Source organism: Aspergillus puulaauensis, chromosome 2, assembly GCF_016861865.1.
Source record: "Aspergillus puulaauensis MK2 DNA, chromosome 2, nearly complete sequence".
In the NCBI taxonomy this organism is placed as follows: domain Eukaryota; kingdom Fungi; phylum Ascomycota; class Eurotiomycetes; order Eurotiales; family Aspergillaceae; genus Aspergillus; species Aspergillus puulaauensis.
In genome coordinates this window covers 765,553-781,352 of record NC_054858.1, presented here as the reverse complement: position 1 = coordinate 781,352, position 15,800 = coordinate 765,553, and the positions used below count along the sequence as shown (strand labels likewise).

The window sequence follows — 15,800 nt, the reverse complement described above, 5'->3', positions numbered from 1 at the left end:
GGGACTGTCACTTGAAGGCCACCTACGTTTGGTCGAAGATGGCAATCTCGCCAATGGAGTCCCAGGGAAACAGTTCCAACGAAAACGAGCGTCCTCTCGACTTTGTTTCCGCAGCCAGCGTTATATCTACCATCTACAATACGGGGACATATCTCAACTTCGAGGATGTAGACGGCAACCCAAAGGAGAGAGAGCTGTCCCTCCTGGGCAAAGGGTCGGTGTTCGTTGCATACAAGCGAGAAATCCAGCAAAGGGTTCCCTCGCACACGCAGATCGGCCACTACGACACGAAGCGCACCTCGGTCGTTTTCAAGCGGCCCAAAGCACTGTTTGAAGCCTCGGGGCTGTCCCAGCTGCCCGAAGAAGTCCGGGGCTTTCTCATGGAGACCCGGATCCTCTCCCACCGGCAGCTCTACTGGCACCCGAATATCATCACGCTGATGGGGATCTCGTGGTACCTTGATCTCCTCAGCAGAAGACCTGCAGTGCAGCCACAGCTGGTGCTAGAGGTCGCAGAACAGTCCCTGGATGAGTTCTTGCAGACCTCCGCCGACATTCCCTTCCAGACCAGAGTGCGCATATCGTTGAACATCACGAATGGTCTTTCGGCTGTCCACGCGTGTGGTATCATCCACGGAGACATCAAGCCAGCTAATGTTCTTCTGTGCAAATCCTCTACTGGGCCAACCACTACCTTCATAGCGAAGCTCGCTGACTTTAGCCACTCTTGGGTAGCGGATGGAGTACCCCGTAGGCGCCTGGTCGGATCGCCGAAATATAGGGCCCCTGAGATTGTCCGCAGAGATTTGATAACCGACTTTCGGCCAGCCGACGTGTTCTCGCTGGGTGCCACGCTCTGGCGAGTTCTGGTATGCGATACGGATATTCCAGTACCATTTCCACAGAGCCACGCCCAGGAGGAAGTGGCTGACGATCCTTACCTATCGTCGATTCTGGACAGGCTTCGGCAGTATCTAGAGAGCGATGCCAACGAAAACAGGTGGCCTCTTTTGCATCGCATATTCCGTGCGTCTCTTTGCATGGACCCCGAGTCTCGCCGACTGGAGGGCATTCAGCAGGAGATCCTCTGTTATTTGCGGACAGGGCCAAACGCTTTAGACAGTGAGGAGTTGGCCGTTATCATGGGTGCGATAGACGCGATACAGCCAAGTATGCTGGAAGAGCTTCCCCCAGACGTGGTTTTCATTAACTACCAACTTTTCCAACGCGCGCGGGGACCTGTTCAGGATCAACTGCTCGGGGCGCTCCAGGCCATCTGTCAGGACCCTGCAGATACCAGGCGGCCACGAGCGCTGTACGAGCTCGGGATATGCAATCTGGCAAGCTTGGGCGATCCGGCCGGGTCAGACCAGGAGGCAGCTCTTCGCCTTATCTTCCAAGCTGCTGAGCTCGGGGAAATCGGTGCCCGAGGCTACATGAATCGCCTCCTGGATGCATTCGCAAGCGGAGTCGACGGGAAAAGGATTCTATTACCGGAGCTCCGAGCACCTGCAGAATGGCTCATGGATGCCTCTGTGGCAGGGCATGAAGTTGCCTTTGAGGAGCTTACTGTTGGAGGAACTCACCGCGAGAACAAACAGCAGATCCTTCGTCTTCGTGCATCAAAACGCTTTCTTTCCGTGCTGGCAGTTGACAATCTGCCCTGCTTTCAGAAACTTATCGACGAAACCCCCGAGGCGCAGTTGGCAGCAGGAATGATAGCCAGCCAGGCCGGGGATACGATCTTGCATTGGGCCTCGTACCTCAATTTGGAGCAGCACCTAGGCGATCTCCTCACACACAGGAATAAGTACAAGGTCGATATAAACGCCCAGAATGACTCTGGGGACACCCCATTGATTACTGCCTGCAGTGTCGGTAACCTGGAGGCTGCATTGTGCCTTGTCCAAGCTGGGGCAAATGTGAATCTCACCAACACGCGCAACGAGACCTGCCTGCACCATCTCTGGCGGTTCGTCGATGATGAAGGGTCGACGCTGCTGCACGCACTGTTGGCACGAGGAATAGACTGCGAGGTCGAAGCGGACCCTCACCTTGCCACAGCTGCATTAACAGCAGAACTCGATCCCCTCCCGGTGCTTCCTGGGAAGGCAATCCAGCGCCTGGCCGGACGCGGCCGCACTGCCCTTCTCCTGGAGTTTCTCACGGCTGCACCACCTACTGATGCTTACCACGGCAATATGGTACGGCAGATGATCCGATGGGCGTCGACACTCACATTCCCCGACACAAGAAAGGCACTGGTTGTTTATGCGAGGGGGCTTGATAGGGCAACCCGACGAATGTACCTAGATACCGAGGCGGACTTTGTGCCCATTGAGGACACAGCATTTGAGCTAGAGGGCACTAGAAGAGGGTATATGGACGCAATCGCACAGGGGTGGCTTTCGATTCGAGGGGACAGCTGGAAGACCCCTGATATCTGGTGGAGGATCTGCTGCCACGGGCCACACTGGTGGGAACGGCTGCAGCTTACCATGGATGCCATCACCTGGGGATCTTCCAAGGCCCTCTGCTGTTACCAGAGCACTTTACTCCTCTCTTTGCAGAACCACAGTTTGACCTTTTTCCGCCTGATGCTTCAGCGGCTCACGGATATCCAGACAGAGCGCTGTGTCCGCAACAGACACCAAGCGACTTGCACCTGCGATCGCAATCAATCCACGCTCCTCGGTGACGGAAGAGAAAAGAATCTTAAACGGATGGTGAGGCCAGTTGATCAAATCCTGTCCAGCGACGGCTTGACTCTGTTGCACCTGGCCATCACGATGGGTCTTAGGCAGGCCTTTCTGGTTCTGCTCCACGAATTCAGGGCGGATGTTAAGCAGCTCGCGCAATGCCAGTCCTCAGAAGACTATCCTCTTCATTTCATCAACTTCTACGCCCTGCTCGCAATGTCCTGCAAAGATGGCTGGTTTGTGTGAGTGGGCCCGTCAGTCTCTAGGGCTCATTCCTAATCATCTTATAGAAATGAGCTGCTCAACGCCGGCTTGCACCCTGGCTATTCTGGAAACATGAAACGCTTGTTTAACTGGAGGGCCTGCATCCCGTACAGTGGCTGGGAGAGCTCGTATTACTTATACATACCTCCGCTGCCGTACGCCTTTGATTATGGATGCCACTTTCTGGTGCGCTTTCTCCTCGACCACGGAGCCAGCATCCAGGAGCCAATTACCCCGTATTCGAGTGTATTCGACTATATCCTGTCTCCTGCGATCATTAGCAAAGGCACAATGCAGTTTCTATTCTCCAACAAGGGGTATTATCTGGCCGAGGACAGTGTATGGAAGCCAATTAATTCATCCTTGCTCCCGGAGCGTCTCTTCAATGAAGGCAACGGCGTAGGTGTATTCCACCTCTTTTTCCGCCAGCAACAGCTCAGAATCGAGGAGCTGCCTTCAGTGCTTCGCCAGCTTACCACAGTTCATCTTTCCCAAAAGCCTCTTGACGTGTATAGCAAGTGCTTTTTAGCGTTATGCGCGCATTTTGCAAGGTGCCCAGTGATTCTGCCTTTCAGCATTCTATTCCTCCCTATGATGTCTATCGATTTATTAAAGCCCAGAAATTTGTGGCCACGGAGGCCAGCAAAGGCCACAGAACGGAGACTGCTAGGAAGGCATGTCCGCTCCGCTACTGAATCTCAGCAGGAAGAGGTCTTTTTCAACCAAATCTGGCACGAGCTGTTACGCATGTTTCCAAACGCCCAAGCAACACCTCGCTGGGTTCGTATAGGGTGCGGCTTCCACTTCTCTCGCTCCCTCCTTGCTATGGCTCTCATCAACAACAAAGATATCGACCGCATGGGGCCTTGGCCTCTGGCCACTACCGCCATCTGCCATAATACCTCCTGGCTAGACGAGGCAGAAAAGAAATGGCTACAGCCCGATTCAATAGCCATGAAGACGACCGAGCTCTATGCAGAATCTATTACATACCACCAGCCCTCCCTCGTGAACTTCTTTCTATGGGACGAGTACGACTTCCTCCCGGGCAACAGCATGATAGCCAAAACGCTCTACGCTAAGGGCCACCGACACTCGCTTCTACACTTCCACGACATTCGCCTTGCAGTAACGCTTCTTTTCCTTACAGTCCCCATCACCGTGTTCATCTTAAGCCGCGGCGGATTCTTCTCCACCACAGTATGCGGTATAGTCCTTCTCTACCCTTCACTCATTATGTCCTGCTTCGACAAACCGTACATCCCATTTCTTGCCCTGAATATCGCTATTATGGTAGCATGGCTGTTCGTTGGGAAGTACGGGGTTTTCACAGTCCTCCTGGGCCTTATGCAGGTATGCCTGACCCTTGGTGGCGTTGTATCTGTCCCCGTGTTCCTTGTACATTTGGGCAGGAAAGGCCACTTTCGCTCCAAGGAAAGGTACCTTTGTAATGCCCTACTGCCGGGATTCAGATACACTGCGTACTCCCCGCTGAGTCTCCTTGGTCGTATGCCCCGTGGCCGGTCGGATCAACTTGAAGGTAGAGTCTAGTCTCTAGTATAGCGTTTTATTCTTTTCTTGGGCATTTACTGGGTATAATTATTTATGTCTATAAATTTCCTAACAAGACATACCTTACTCTATACCGAGCCCGCGATAATATTTCTCACAAAAAGGTACATACATGCCAGGCACTATACTTTAGCTATAGAATCCGTGTTCTTAATCTATATCCTCCAGAACAAGTCAATCAGGAGCTTTACAATTTAAATCTATTACTTTCTTAGCCGTAGCAGGGCTAGATCACCTTAAGGAAGCACCCATATAGGATAGTGAGGCTTAATAAACCCTTACAGGCTAGTATCTTATCTCGGTAGCAGTCCACAGCGAATACTATAAAAATAAAAATATCTATCGCTATAATATATAAGTATGTAATATAATATAATTAACTTGGACTTATTATATAATTTTTCCATAGATGGATAACCTGAGTCCAGCACCGCTATATATATGGATAGAGTCTTGAGAGGCGGGATAGATTATATATTTAAATGTTGCCTTGACTATTGAAATCTACAGTACGAAAACTAAGAACAATAATAATAATAAATTACCCACTATGATAAGAAAGAGTTAACTTATTAAGTTAAAATATAGGCTAATTATTCAGCTGACGTTCTGGAAGATATAACTATTAGTATACAATCCAAAGAAACACAGCTAATAAGCACTAGTGGGCTTTTGGTCGAATGGCATTTCGACATAAAGCTCCTTGAAGCCCCGCACAGACACGATCGCAGATGAGCTTTGGATCTGAACACAGCCGCCGAAGAATGCCGGACCAGAGACCAAGGCCGCTGTCGCACGACGACTACACCGTCGGCTGGATCTCTGCTCTGGCGATCGAGTCAGCGGCGGCCGCCGCAATGCTGGATGCCGAAGACCCACCGCTCAGCGTGTGCCCCGGCGACACAAATGATTACGTCCTGGGCCGCATCGGTCAGCATCGTGTCGTCATGGCCTGCATAAATGAGGCGCGGGGTCTACCAGCCCACGTCGTAGCGACCCATATGACGAAGAGCTTCCCTGCTGTGCGCCATATGTTGATGGTGGGTATTGGAGGAGGCATTCCGAGTAAGAAGTACCCCGTCCGTCTTGGCGATATCGTCGTCAGCGAGGCCACCGAGCGGTCGCCGGGGGTGGTGCAGAGCGATTTTGGGAAGTGGGAGAAAGATGGATTCAGGGTGACGGGCTCGCTGAATCGGCCCTCGGAGAGTCTGATTCGAACGACCGGCGCCATGAGGAGGAACCACCTGCTGAAGCGAACCGGTATACATGCGCTGGTCCATCACTTCAAGGGCAATGTTCTTCATCCGGAGCAGTGGAAGTACCAGGGGTACCAGAATGACCCTCTGCTCCGGGACGATAGCGAACCACGGCCGAGTGCGCGGTGTGCTGAGTGCGCCGCTTCGTCCGAAGAATATGTACGGGATCCCATGGTCCACTATGGTATTATTGCGTCTGGCAACCAGGTGGTGAAAAGCCGCGTAACCAGGGATCGGATCTGGGAAGAGTTGGGCGCATGCTGTGTAGAGATGGAGGCATTTGGCCTGATGAACCACTTCCCCTGCCTGGTGATCCGCGGCGTCTGCGACTATGCAGATGAAAATAAAGGCGACCGATGGCAGCAGTACGCGGCTCTCGCTGCAGCAGCGTATGCAAAAGACCTGCTGCTGCAGGTCTCGTCCTCACAGCACACGCCGACCACCAGCGAACAGTTCGAAATGAGTACTACCCCCTTATCCTTTCTGCAGCCCTGGTTTACGGGCCTGACGCGTGCTGACGACTTTGGCAGTAACAAGTAAAATCAATGCTCTGCATGAAGAGCTGCACACATCCAGCAGTTTCTACAAAGGTTCATGCAATAGCTCTGCTCTTCTGGTCTTGAACTAGGGCTAACCCCCCAGCAGGGACATCCAGCTTATTTGAAGCATTTTGCCATGACCACCAGTCCGATAGAATTCTCAGCTGGCTGTCCCCGTCAGATCCGTCTAGCAATCTCTCGGAGGCTAAAGAGATACGATGCGAGCAGACAGGCTCCTGGCTTCTTGACGACCACAAATTCAGATCGTGGATATCCCGTTCCCGCAAAGCCCTCTGCCTGGAAGGAATGCCGGGGAGTGGCAAGACAATCCTCAGTTCAAAGGTTCTCGACCATCTTCGAGCAGAGCTAGCAGAGAATCAAGAAGATGGACGCGTGGCTCTGAGCTTTTTCTTCGACTTCAAGAGCCCTAACCAGCAGTCACTGGATGACTTGCTGCGCTCCCTGGCAATGCAGCTCTACATCCACCACGCGCCCACTCGCCCTATCCTCCATAAGCTGCACAATCTCTCTGCGCATCAAAGGCCGACGACGGACTCGCTTAAGGCGACCGTTCGGCAGATGCTAGTCCTCAATCAGCAGGCGTACGTGGTTATTGACGCTCTAGACGAGTGCAAGACGAGGTCCGAATTGCTGCTCTTCCTAGAGCGTTTGGCAGATTCCCGGGAGCGCAATGTTCGTCTTCTCGTTACTACTCGAAAGGACAAGGAAATCCAATCGAGCCTCGAACAATGGCTAAGCAAGGATGACATCATCCACGTCGACAACAAGAATATAGCCGCTGATATCCGCGAGTATGCCGCCTGGCGGCTGCGAGAGGATCCCCATTTTGGTCGGTGGCGCGCGGACTACTCTCTCCAGAATGCAATCACGGAGAAGATCACGCAAAAGGCTGATGGCATGTAAGTCAGACAGAGAGTAATAAACATTCAAGGCTGATGACGGTTACAGGTTTCGGTGGGCGGCTTGCCAAATGGATAGGCTCTCTAGATGTCTACATCGCAGAGCAATCCAAGAGGTCCTGAGCTCGATGCCGGATACCCTGGGCGAAACGTACACTCAGATCCTGACACAGAACAAAGAACACCGAAGAGACGCAATCCGCATCTTGCAGTTCCTCACGTTCTCTGACCAACCCCTGACCGTTGCCGAGATGGTAGATGCTATTGTTGTCGAACCAGATGGCAAGATACCTTTCGACCCCGAGTTGCGCCTGAGCATCCCAGAGGAAGTTGCCAGCATCTGTCCAAGCCTAGTATCAATTGTTGCGAAAACGGACAAGCAGATCGTGCAGCTAGCACATTTATCCGTCAAAGAATATCTAACATCAGATGGAATCCCGGCAGAGTTTAGAGAAAGCTTCGAGGAACTCAATGCGCTGGCGACCTTGACCCAAGTCTGTCTGGCCTATCTTTCGCATCTAGACGACAAGATATCAGTAGACGAGATTGATAGAAAGTATCCATTCGCTCGGTTCGCGGCGCGGAAGTGGATGGAGTTCGCAATGGTTTCTGAAGAGAGGTCGGATGTCCGCTCAGGCATCGTACAATTCTTCCGCTCTCCCCAGAGCTACAGAACCTGGAGGCGTCTGTTCAACCCGGAAGCACCATGGGTTACCGAGGCTTCAGACCTGGGGGATGCAACTACCGTTGCCCTTTACGATGCATCTCTAGGTGGGCTCTGGCGTACGGTTATGGCATTGTCTTCCAAAGACCAGTATGTTGATATCGAGGGTGGCATGTACGGGTCTGCTCTACAAGCGGCTTCATCGCGAGGCCATGTCATGATAGCGGGGGTCCTACTCGATGATGGCGCTCGCGTGAACCCTGCTGATACTGGTATTTATGGATGTCCGCTCCACGCAGCTGCTGCTGAGGGCCATGCAGAGTTGGTCAGCGTCCTTATCAGAAGGGGGGCGGCCACCGACAGGCAAATCCCGGGCTACGGTACCGCTTTACAAGTTGCTTCTGCAGCAGGCCATACAGTGGTTGTAGATGTTCTGCTCGAGCAGGGTGCTGCTGTCAATGCTGTGGGAGGCAGGTATGGGACGGCTCTCCAAGCTGCGTGCTCAGAGGGCCACGTCGAAGTGGTCGAGATGCTACTAGCCGACGGTGCCGACGTCAATTGCTCAGGAAAGATTTTCCACACGACTCTAGAAAAGTCCTCAAATGGGAGCCGATATGCCCCGGGAAGGTCTGGAGGAGGAACTCGGAGGGATAGTTTTGGTAATTTTAGGGGGCCTGCAGTAGATAGTGGACCCCTTCGCAATACCGCTTTGCAGGCAGCTTGCTTCAGGGGCCACAAGCGTATCGTGGAAATCTTACTTGCACACGGCGCAGACATTCATGCCTCCGGGGGCCAATACGGGGACGCACTTCAGACAGCCATCAACCAAGGCCACGACGACGTCCGGAAACTCCTGCTGGAACATGGCTCAGCACACCGTAATTCAGACACCAACGACCATGCTGCGTTTCGTTACCAAAATCCTGAACGACCATTTAGGATCGAAATAGCGCCCATCCCATACGTTATGCCAGCTGCGGGTTATACAAGTTCCAATACTAGAGGAAGGGCGCGAGATCCCGACGTAATCCCAGGTATGGGTGCATATTGCTTGCTTAATACCCCTACTTACGGGCCAGCCAAGCTTTCTGACACCTTGTCCACTTTGCAAAATCTATTGAGCAGTTCAACGCTGACATACTAGCAGAGCAGATACGTACATATTCACCCCCCCAGCTTATACCCAAATCCCACTTGCATCCAGATGTGCGAAACAGCAGGAGGGAGTTTGTCTACGAACCCAAGCTGTCCGGGCCAGCTAAGACCCCACAATACCCTGACGAAAGCGATCCATCCGATTTTTACAATTCGTCTGGTGAACTCCCCCCTAGGTCCGGGAACAGGACACCATCCAACGATGAAAGCAAGCCCAGTGACAAGGGTCAGGGTCCACGCGGTCCATGGGCGTCTCTGTCAACCCTCGACGAACCCGACCCCCCTATACCAGGGGAGAGGATTCTCCAGGATGACAAAATCAGGTCCATTAGCGAGTGGATTGATAATACATTGGAGGACACACCAGGCAATGGGAAAGTCGAGAGAGCCGCCGGGTACACTAGTCCACATGACTCTCAGAGTGATATACAATACGACGAAGGAACCCAGACCTATATTCCAAAGTCACTGTCGAGCCTATTGGCTGTGGCATTAGGCCCAACCGCTAGTACATCCAGGCCGATATCCAAAACAACAGACCAGCATGGAGCATTTGAAAGTATCACGAGTGGTAACCGACTTCACCAGGCAAGTACAGCCAATGGACTCAAAGCTCCGGTCGTCGAATCCAAGTCTCAAATTGCCGATCCTCCCAAGCCTAAGTCTTCCAGTCCCAAGCTAGATAAGGACGGGTCGGCTAGCCAGACCGAAATGGCAATAGAAAACAGCGGCATTGCAGCCGCAAAGCGCCACAAGAGGACAAGCGATTCACAGATAAGGCCGAGCACCCCTCGCCGGGTTGGAAATGGCAGAAGAGGCCAAAGTAACCGTCGTCAACAAGGTTTTTGTTGTGTAGTGCTTTGATACCAATCCTGTCCGCAGTACATCTCAGGAACGATAGATATGATATGTATGGGTGGAATACGAAGGATATACGGAGAATGGCTGGGGTACTGCGGATTTTACGCTCAATTGAATGAACCCGATTATAGCCGAGATTAACGCATTGTTCAACTAGATATATTATGCCCATTATACTTGTTGTATTACAGCCAGCAGTCTGCAGGCAGGTTGAATTTCTTATCTGAGGAGCTTTGGTATCAATCCGTATCTAGTTAGTATTCTATGTTCATCTATACCCAGAAAAATACGGTTAGTATTAATATATTTTTGACTCTAGCTATAAAATAACTTATTAGCCTGTCAGAGCTGGCAAGAATAGAATATGCTACCATTATTATAAATATAACCTAATATATAATTATTTAAACTCTAGTAAGGATAGAAACTTTGGCTATGGAGAATATATCTCAGGTAGTTATTAGTGATGCCCTGCTTTGCCTGTGCAATCGGGATACAGGATACCTTGAGGGTCCTATATTTTCTAACAGTTCGTATCTCCTTCCGACGGCGAACCTATACTCAAAGGAGGCAGGATAGAAACCAGCCAAATCCCAGTCAAGGAGCGAAAGCTGACCACAAGGAGAAACGAGAAGGTTGCGTGGCGCGAGATCATGATGAGTCAAGACAAATGGCTCGATGATCAGGGAAAGTGCAAGTCCTGCGGTGGAATTTGGTGTTTGGCCTTGTTTTGCTGCTTGCATTGCCCGTCGCATCGACGTAAAGTTCGCCCAGAACTGGACGAAGTGGGCAGTTTCAGCAGGTCCAGAATTCGCCGGAAGACCGTAGCGATCTTCTAGCCAGAAAGACCTGCATTCGCCTGTAGCAAGTGATCCGGCGGTGGGTGAGGTAACGGATCGGAGGATATTTATAAAGCAGCGAAGCTGCAGACCGAGCCTAATTGTCGTGGCCCAGCCCAGCTTCTTCCAGATGGCGTCCAGCGTAGCTCCCTGAATCCGACCCATGATAGCGTAAGCATTCTCTTGATTTTTGATTACCTTTTGTATAGAAGGACCGCGGATCCCAAGCTGGCGAGCAACTTCGGTTGCCTTGAAAGCATCTTGGACCTCTGAAGACTCATATTGCTTGGCTATGAGATTCGGGGAAAGGTTGAATACCCGGGAGGAGGACTCGCATGACGGTGAAGATACAATATAATGAGCCAGTTCCGAGTCCGTGTAGCTCTCTAGCAGGTCTTCCCGGAATGCGGAAGCCATGGTCGTGACGAATAAAAAGGATCTCATGCTAAAATGAAAGCAAGAAGTGAAAGCAAATAAATCGGAATTACTGATGTTCCATCTGCCACATTTAACCCTCACACTACATCAAGACGGAAATACATGAATAATAAGAACTAGGATTCAGTACTTTGTATACAACTTGGTAATATAGTATAAATATATAACCCAGAATCTTATTTTCTGAAAGCCAGTATTTGCTTTCATAATATATATTACGCCTGCATTTCTGGTATTTTATGAATATCTAATATCACCACTAATATAAATAGTGAATACTTCAATAATGGGCCATTCGAACTAGTAATGTTGGAGGAGATAAATGCCCGCAGTTCCTGTAGGCTTTCCGGATGCACAGTTGGACTAGAGACTAGAGATAGATAGAGAGAGTAGTGTAGAGGGAAGAATAAGATTTATTAAGAAATACAAGCGAAACATAGAGTTGATAGCTTCACACAACTCGGCACTGCTTATCTTGTCAATACATCACGTATTCATTGAAGCTGCACTGGGCGGGAAGCTCACCGGTAGGAAACAACTTGCGCAAGACAGTTATGGGTCTCCTCTACTATCCATTGACTCGGTTTGATACCTAACGCGGTCAATTAATTTTGATATACATGTAAAATTCACCATCCAAGAGATACAACTTAGTGTTCGATATCTGCAAATTGATTCATATATAAATTGATCAATACCGCCGAAACATAGTACTAGCAGCATCATCATCACAATCACCAGTCACAACCTTCGTAGCCAGCCGGGACCAAGAATCATACAAGGCGCTCGTAGAATTCCTATCAAGCTGCGCATACCAAAGACTCTGCGCATCATGCTTCACCAGCGACAAATCATCAGGGCACTCGCCATCCGTGGGATTGACCCCGGCCTGCGCCCACCCCAACAAAGGGCGACCAGAACTCGTCGAAGCGTTTCCGGCCGTGCCATTCTGATCCCAAGAGAGGCACCCCTCGCATCGGAACAACAGACTGAACCCCGTTGAGTTGATGGTCGATGAGATCTGCGTCAGCGTGGCGTTGCCCGTGTATAAGCTCGGCATTGCATATTCGGTGGTAAAGCGGAATGAGGTTAGCACTTTATCCCCCTGGCCCTCGCCCGAAGGGTAAGCCATTAGAAGCAAGCTGTTATACATGTATCCTCCTAAAGAGATCCCACACCAGCCGCTTCCATCGCCCTTTGCTGAGTTGCAGGACTGTCAGGCGAGTCCCGTCAGATATATATACATTGGCTTTTAGCGATAGACAGAGAGGGGGGGGCATACCAGGTAACCAATGAACTCGGTTGCATCTGAGGTGAGAGCATCCTCCGGGAGAGCCACCCCAAAAGTCAGTCCCGCAGAAACGCTACTGTTAGGCACCGTCCACGTATCAAACCGGATACCAGTGCTGGGGTCTCTGTATAAGGTGGGTGTGGTTGACTGGGCCAGGCATGCCTGCAAGACTGCGAATGTAAGTTATTATATAGACCTTCACCAAGAAACATAAAGGCAGACCTACCTGCATTGCCTGCAAGAACTGCAGCGAGCTTCAGGGTGAAAGCTTTCATTGTTAATAGGGCACGCTAAATCTCAGGCTTCAGAATAAAGAACCGGAAAGAAGGCTGGATAGTGGTTTATATATTATGAGTCGTCCAGAATTAAGCTCTGGCTAAATTTATTATATGCAGGGGACGGAGTAGAAAGCCCTGTGTCAGCAGGATATACATGCTTTCAATTGGAAGAGACTCCGAGACTGCGTACTGCAGAAGCACTTTTGCTGCCTGGCGTGGAGGATTGCAGGGATGGGACGGCCAGGAGGAGCTTGACCGCGGAATTGGGGATTAGCACTGGCATGACCGTTGTGAGTTAGTCCTTACCTCGTAGCGAACTCTATGTAGGGCGGTTGTTTCAAGTCGGAGATTTGGCGGCATCATGTACCAATTACCGTTGAACCTCCTTAAAATACATTGCTTGTTAATGTGCAACTGCCTTCTAGAGGCAAGCCTATTGTGGGCACAGATAATGCCCATCAGTGTCTCAATTACTAGGTACCTATTGTAGAAGGAACGAACGAGGTCATGATGTTCTACCAGAGGCATGCGACTACCTATTTAAATGATCTGACTGTATTCTGCTACCGGCTTCTCTTGCTAGACCGATCAATTCACCAGAATCTCCATCAAAGCCTCAATATCTTGAATGGATATATGCTTGTTCTCCTCGCGCGCAAGGGAGACAGCACAAGAAACAATATTCTTGATCTGCTCTTTATTAGCTACACCATTACACATACACACACACAGGATGGACGGTAACGAACCTGGCGTCCATTAAGCCTGTGTCGCGAGAGCGCCACAAAGTCCTCTTCTGTGAACTTGGAAAGTTCGGATGTCCTTGCCACGTTCGTCATGAAGTTCTTCCACACTTCCTTGCGGCTGTGCTCGTCGAGGTCTGGGTAATGCACCGTGAAATGGATTCGACCTGTAAGTGTTCTGTCAGCAGAGCCCGTTGGGATAAGGCTGTGGATAGGGATACTCTTGAAAGCTTCATCCAGGTTGTCCTTTCTGTTTGTAGTGAGAATGGCTACTCCGCGGAAACTACGGACGGGGGTCAGCTCTGGCTGTATCAAGGCAAGTAAGAGAAAGGACAGGCCAGGCTCACTATTCGAGTCGGCGGAGGAAGACGCTGACCAGAGCATCGCGAGCGAAATCCTTGCCTCGAGCTGCGAGAAAGACATCAGCTTCATCAATCAGAAGCACACACCCCCACCGTCGCGTTATCTCCAGGATCGTTTGCAGCCGGCGGTCGACAGCATCAGGATTAACTCCCAGTTCTCCAGTTGCGACTACATAGAGCGGTCTTTGAGTGACCTCTGCGACGGCCTCCGCGGTCAGCGTCTTGCCAACACCAGGACTTCCAGTCAACAGGGCAATCAAGCCCTGGCCTTTGTTCGCTATAATGTCATCGAATGAAGCGTCTTCATGCCGGTGCGCTTTGACTAGCCCGTGAATAAGGCGCCGACGGTTCTCGTCCATAACGAGCCTCTGGAACGCATCTAGGTTCCACACAATCTCAGTCAGGCCAGCGACGGCAACTTGACACCATTCCTTTTGTGTGAAGCTGAATCCATTGATTTCTGCTGCACAGAATATGATCTCATCCTCGAGCAAGGTGTGCGGGTCTCGTACGTCTTCCAAGAATACCGCTGGGTCATTCAGTATCGACGAGGTGTTATGCAGATAGTACCCTTCAGGGTCGACCATGACTCTTCCCTGAGCCTATTCACTGTAAGCAGATATCAAGTCAGTGAGATATAGATACGCACGTTCAATTTCTCTAGGGCCGGTTTCCCATCCGGCTGGATGATTTCTTTGGCCGCGTAGGTGACGGGATAGTCCCTGCATGCAGGCTGGTCGAACAGGGAGAGATACTTCTTCCCTCGCGCAACGAGTCGCTCGCGAATGGCCTTCTCATCTGCATGATGGGACAGAGGGAAAGCGTCGAGGCTGCTTAACTTGCGAGCCCCTTCATACTGATCAATCTCCACTTCAATCGTTCCAAAGCCAAAGTCCCGGCCGTCAGTACGAATAATCGAGCCCTGGACGACAAAGTAGCGCGACCTATTCTCTCGTTCGGAATAGGTCGAATCCGACAGCTTGAATGCCTGCTCCTGCTTCATAACCCCGTACCTGGGTGCGAGAACGGCCTCCTTTGGGGGGAAAACCGCCCATAGCAGCTCCCAGGTAACCTCGTTATTCTCCAGCATTGATTTCAGGCTACTGCTCTCAGCGTGGTAGTCCTCGTCGACGAAACGCAGGGCCGTCCCAATATCGTTAACGAGCTGTTGGTCTGGTTGTTGCTTCAGCTTTTCTTCCTCCTTGACCCGCAGCAAATGCGGTGCTGCCCAGAATAGCAGTCGCGGTGTGGCCTAGAGCAGACGCTGCAGTCAGACTGCTGTAATGGCAGAGGCACACTGAATACGAAGACGCACCACTGGAGGAGACTTGTTTAATGCGAGGCCGTCAACGCCCTTGTATAGCCCCTTCAATAGGTCCTGCAGTAGGGGCGACCTGACATCGATTTCGCTGTGCGAGACCATGCCCTGTTTCGAGATGACCCGACGCACCACAAGAGCAGTCTTGCTGAAGCGATCGGGCTTGGAACGTGCCTTTGCTGTCTTGATAAAATGGACCTGGCGGTCCTTTCTGGCTTGGAGTTAACGGAACTCCGCAGTCTTGTTTGCCGGTGCATACCTGCTGTATCTGGTTGGAAATGAACGTGAGCCCTCAATCACAACTAACATTCACTGCTGGATAACTCACATTTGATCAACACGAAGCAATCGCTCTGCCTTATTGCCATGGTCGGTCATGACCCGTTGGATCGAAGTCTTTGGCGGCTCGCTTGCCGAAGCATATCCGACCGTTTCCGCCATTCTGAGCAGTTATTTACCGTTCAACCGCAATGGACGAGGTATGCTTAGAGAAATAACTAATGGCACAGCGCGAGAACCTGGCAGAATTATCCTGAGGGGTCAGGGTCAGTCCTCCGCACCGCTGGAGATTGCGGCTGACACGATGCAAGCAGGCCCGCAC

The 15,800-nt window shown here is 51.1% G+C and overlaps 5 protein-coding genes across 5 annotated transcripts; 2 read left to right on the top strand and 3 right to left on the bottom strand.

Moving 5' to 3' along the window:
* Window positions 1-53: 53 nt before the first annotated feature.
* On the top strand, window positions 54-4,514 carry APUU_20329A (uncharacterized protein; the record flags this gene model as incomplete). Its single annotated transcript, XM_041698958.1, has 2 exons — window positions 54-2,941; window positions 2,990-4,514. The coding sequence occupies 2 exons, from the start codon at window positions 54-56 to the stop codon at window positions 4,512-4,514; spliced, it is 4,413 nt and encodes a 1,470-aa protein (XP_041552091.1).
* Window positions 4,515-5,299: 785 nt separating this feature from the next.
* Window positions 5,300-9,933, top strand: APUU_20328A (uncharacterized protein; the record flags this gene model as incomplete). Its single annotated transcript, XM_041698957.1, has 5 exons — window positions 5,300-6,254; window positions 6,322-6,381; window positions 6,434-7,250; window positions 7,300-8,948; window positions 9,059-9,933. The coding sequence occupies 5 exons, from the start codon at window positions 5,300-5,302 to the stop codon at window positions 9,931-9,933; spliced, it is 4,356 nt and encodes a 1,451-aa protein (XP_041552090.1).
* Window positions 9,934-10,379: 446 nt separating this feature from the next.
* Window positions 10,380-11,186, bottom strand: APUU_20327S (uncharacterized protein; the record flags this gene model as incomplete). The annotated part of the gene is made up of 1 exon (XM_041698956.1): window positions 10,380-11,186. One exon carries the CDS (start codon window positions 11,184-11,186, stop codon window positions 10,380-10,382), a length of 807 nt encoding a protein of 268 aa, XP_041552089.1.
* Window positions 11,187-11,898: 712 nt separating this feature from the next.
* Window positions 11,899-12,773, bottom strand: APUU_20326S (uncharacterized protein; the record flags this gene model as incomplete). Its single annotated transcript, XM_041698955.1, has 3 exons — window positions 11,899-12,420; window positions 12,490-12,668; window positions 12,725-12,773. The coding sequence occupies 3 exons, from the start codon at window positions 12,771-12,773 to the stop codon at window positions 11,899-11,901; spliced, it is 750 nt and encodes a 249-aa protein (XP_041552088.1).
* Window positions 12,774-13,364: 591 nt separating this feature from the next.
* Window positions 13,365-15,640, bottom strand: APUU_20325S (ATP-binding protein; the record flags this gene model as incomplete). Its single annotated transcript, XM_041698954.1, has 7 exons — window positions 13,365-13,466; window positions 13,526-13,802; window positions 13,867-14,483; window positions 14,531-15,133; window positions 15,197-15,410; window positions 15,459-15,467; window positions 15,528-15,640. 7 exons carry the CDS (start codon window positions 15,638-15,640, stop codon window positions 13,365-13,367), a joined length of 1,935 nt encoding a protein of 644 aa, XP_041552087.1.
* Window positions 15,641-15,800: the final 160 nt, after the last annotated feature.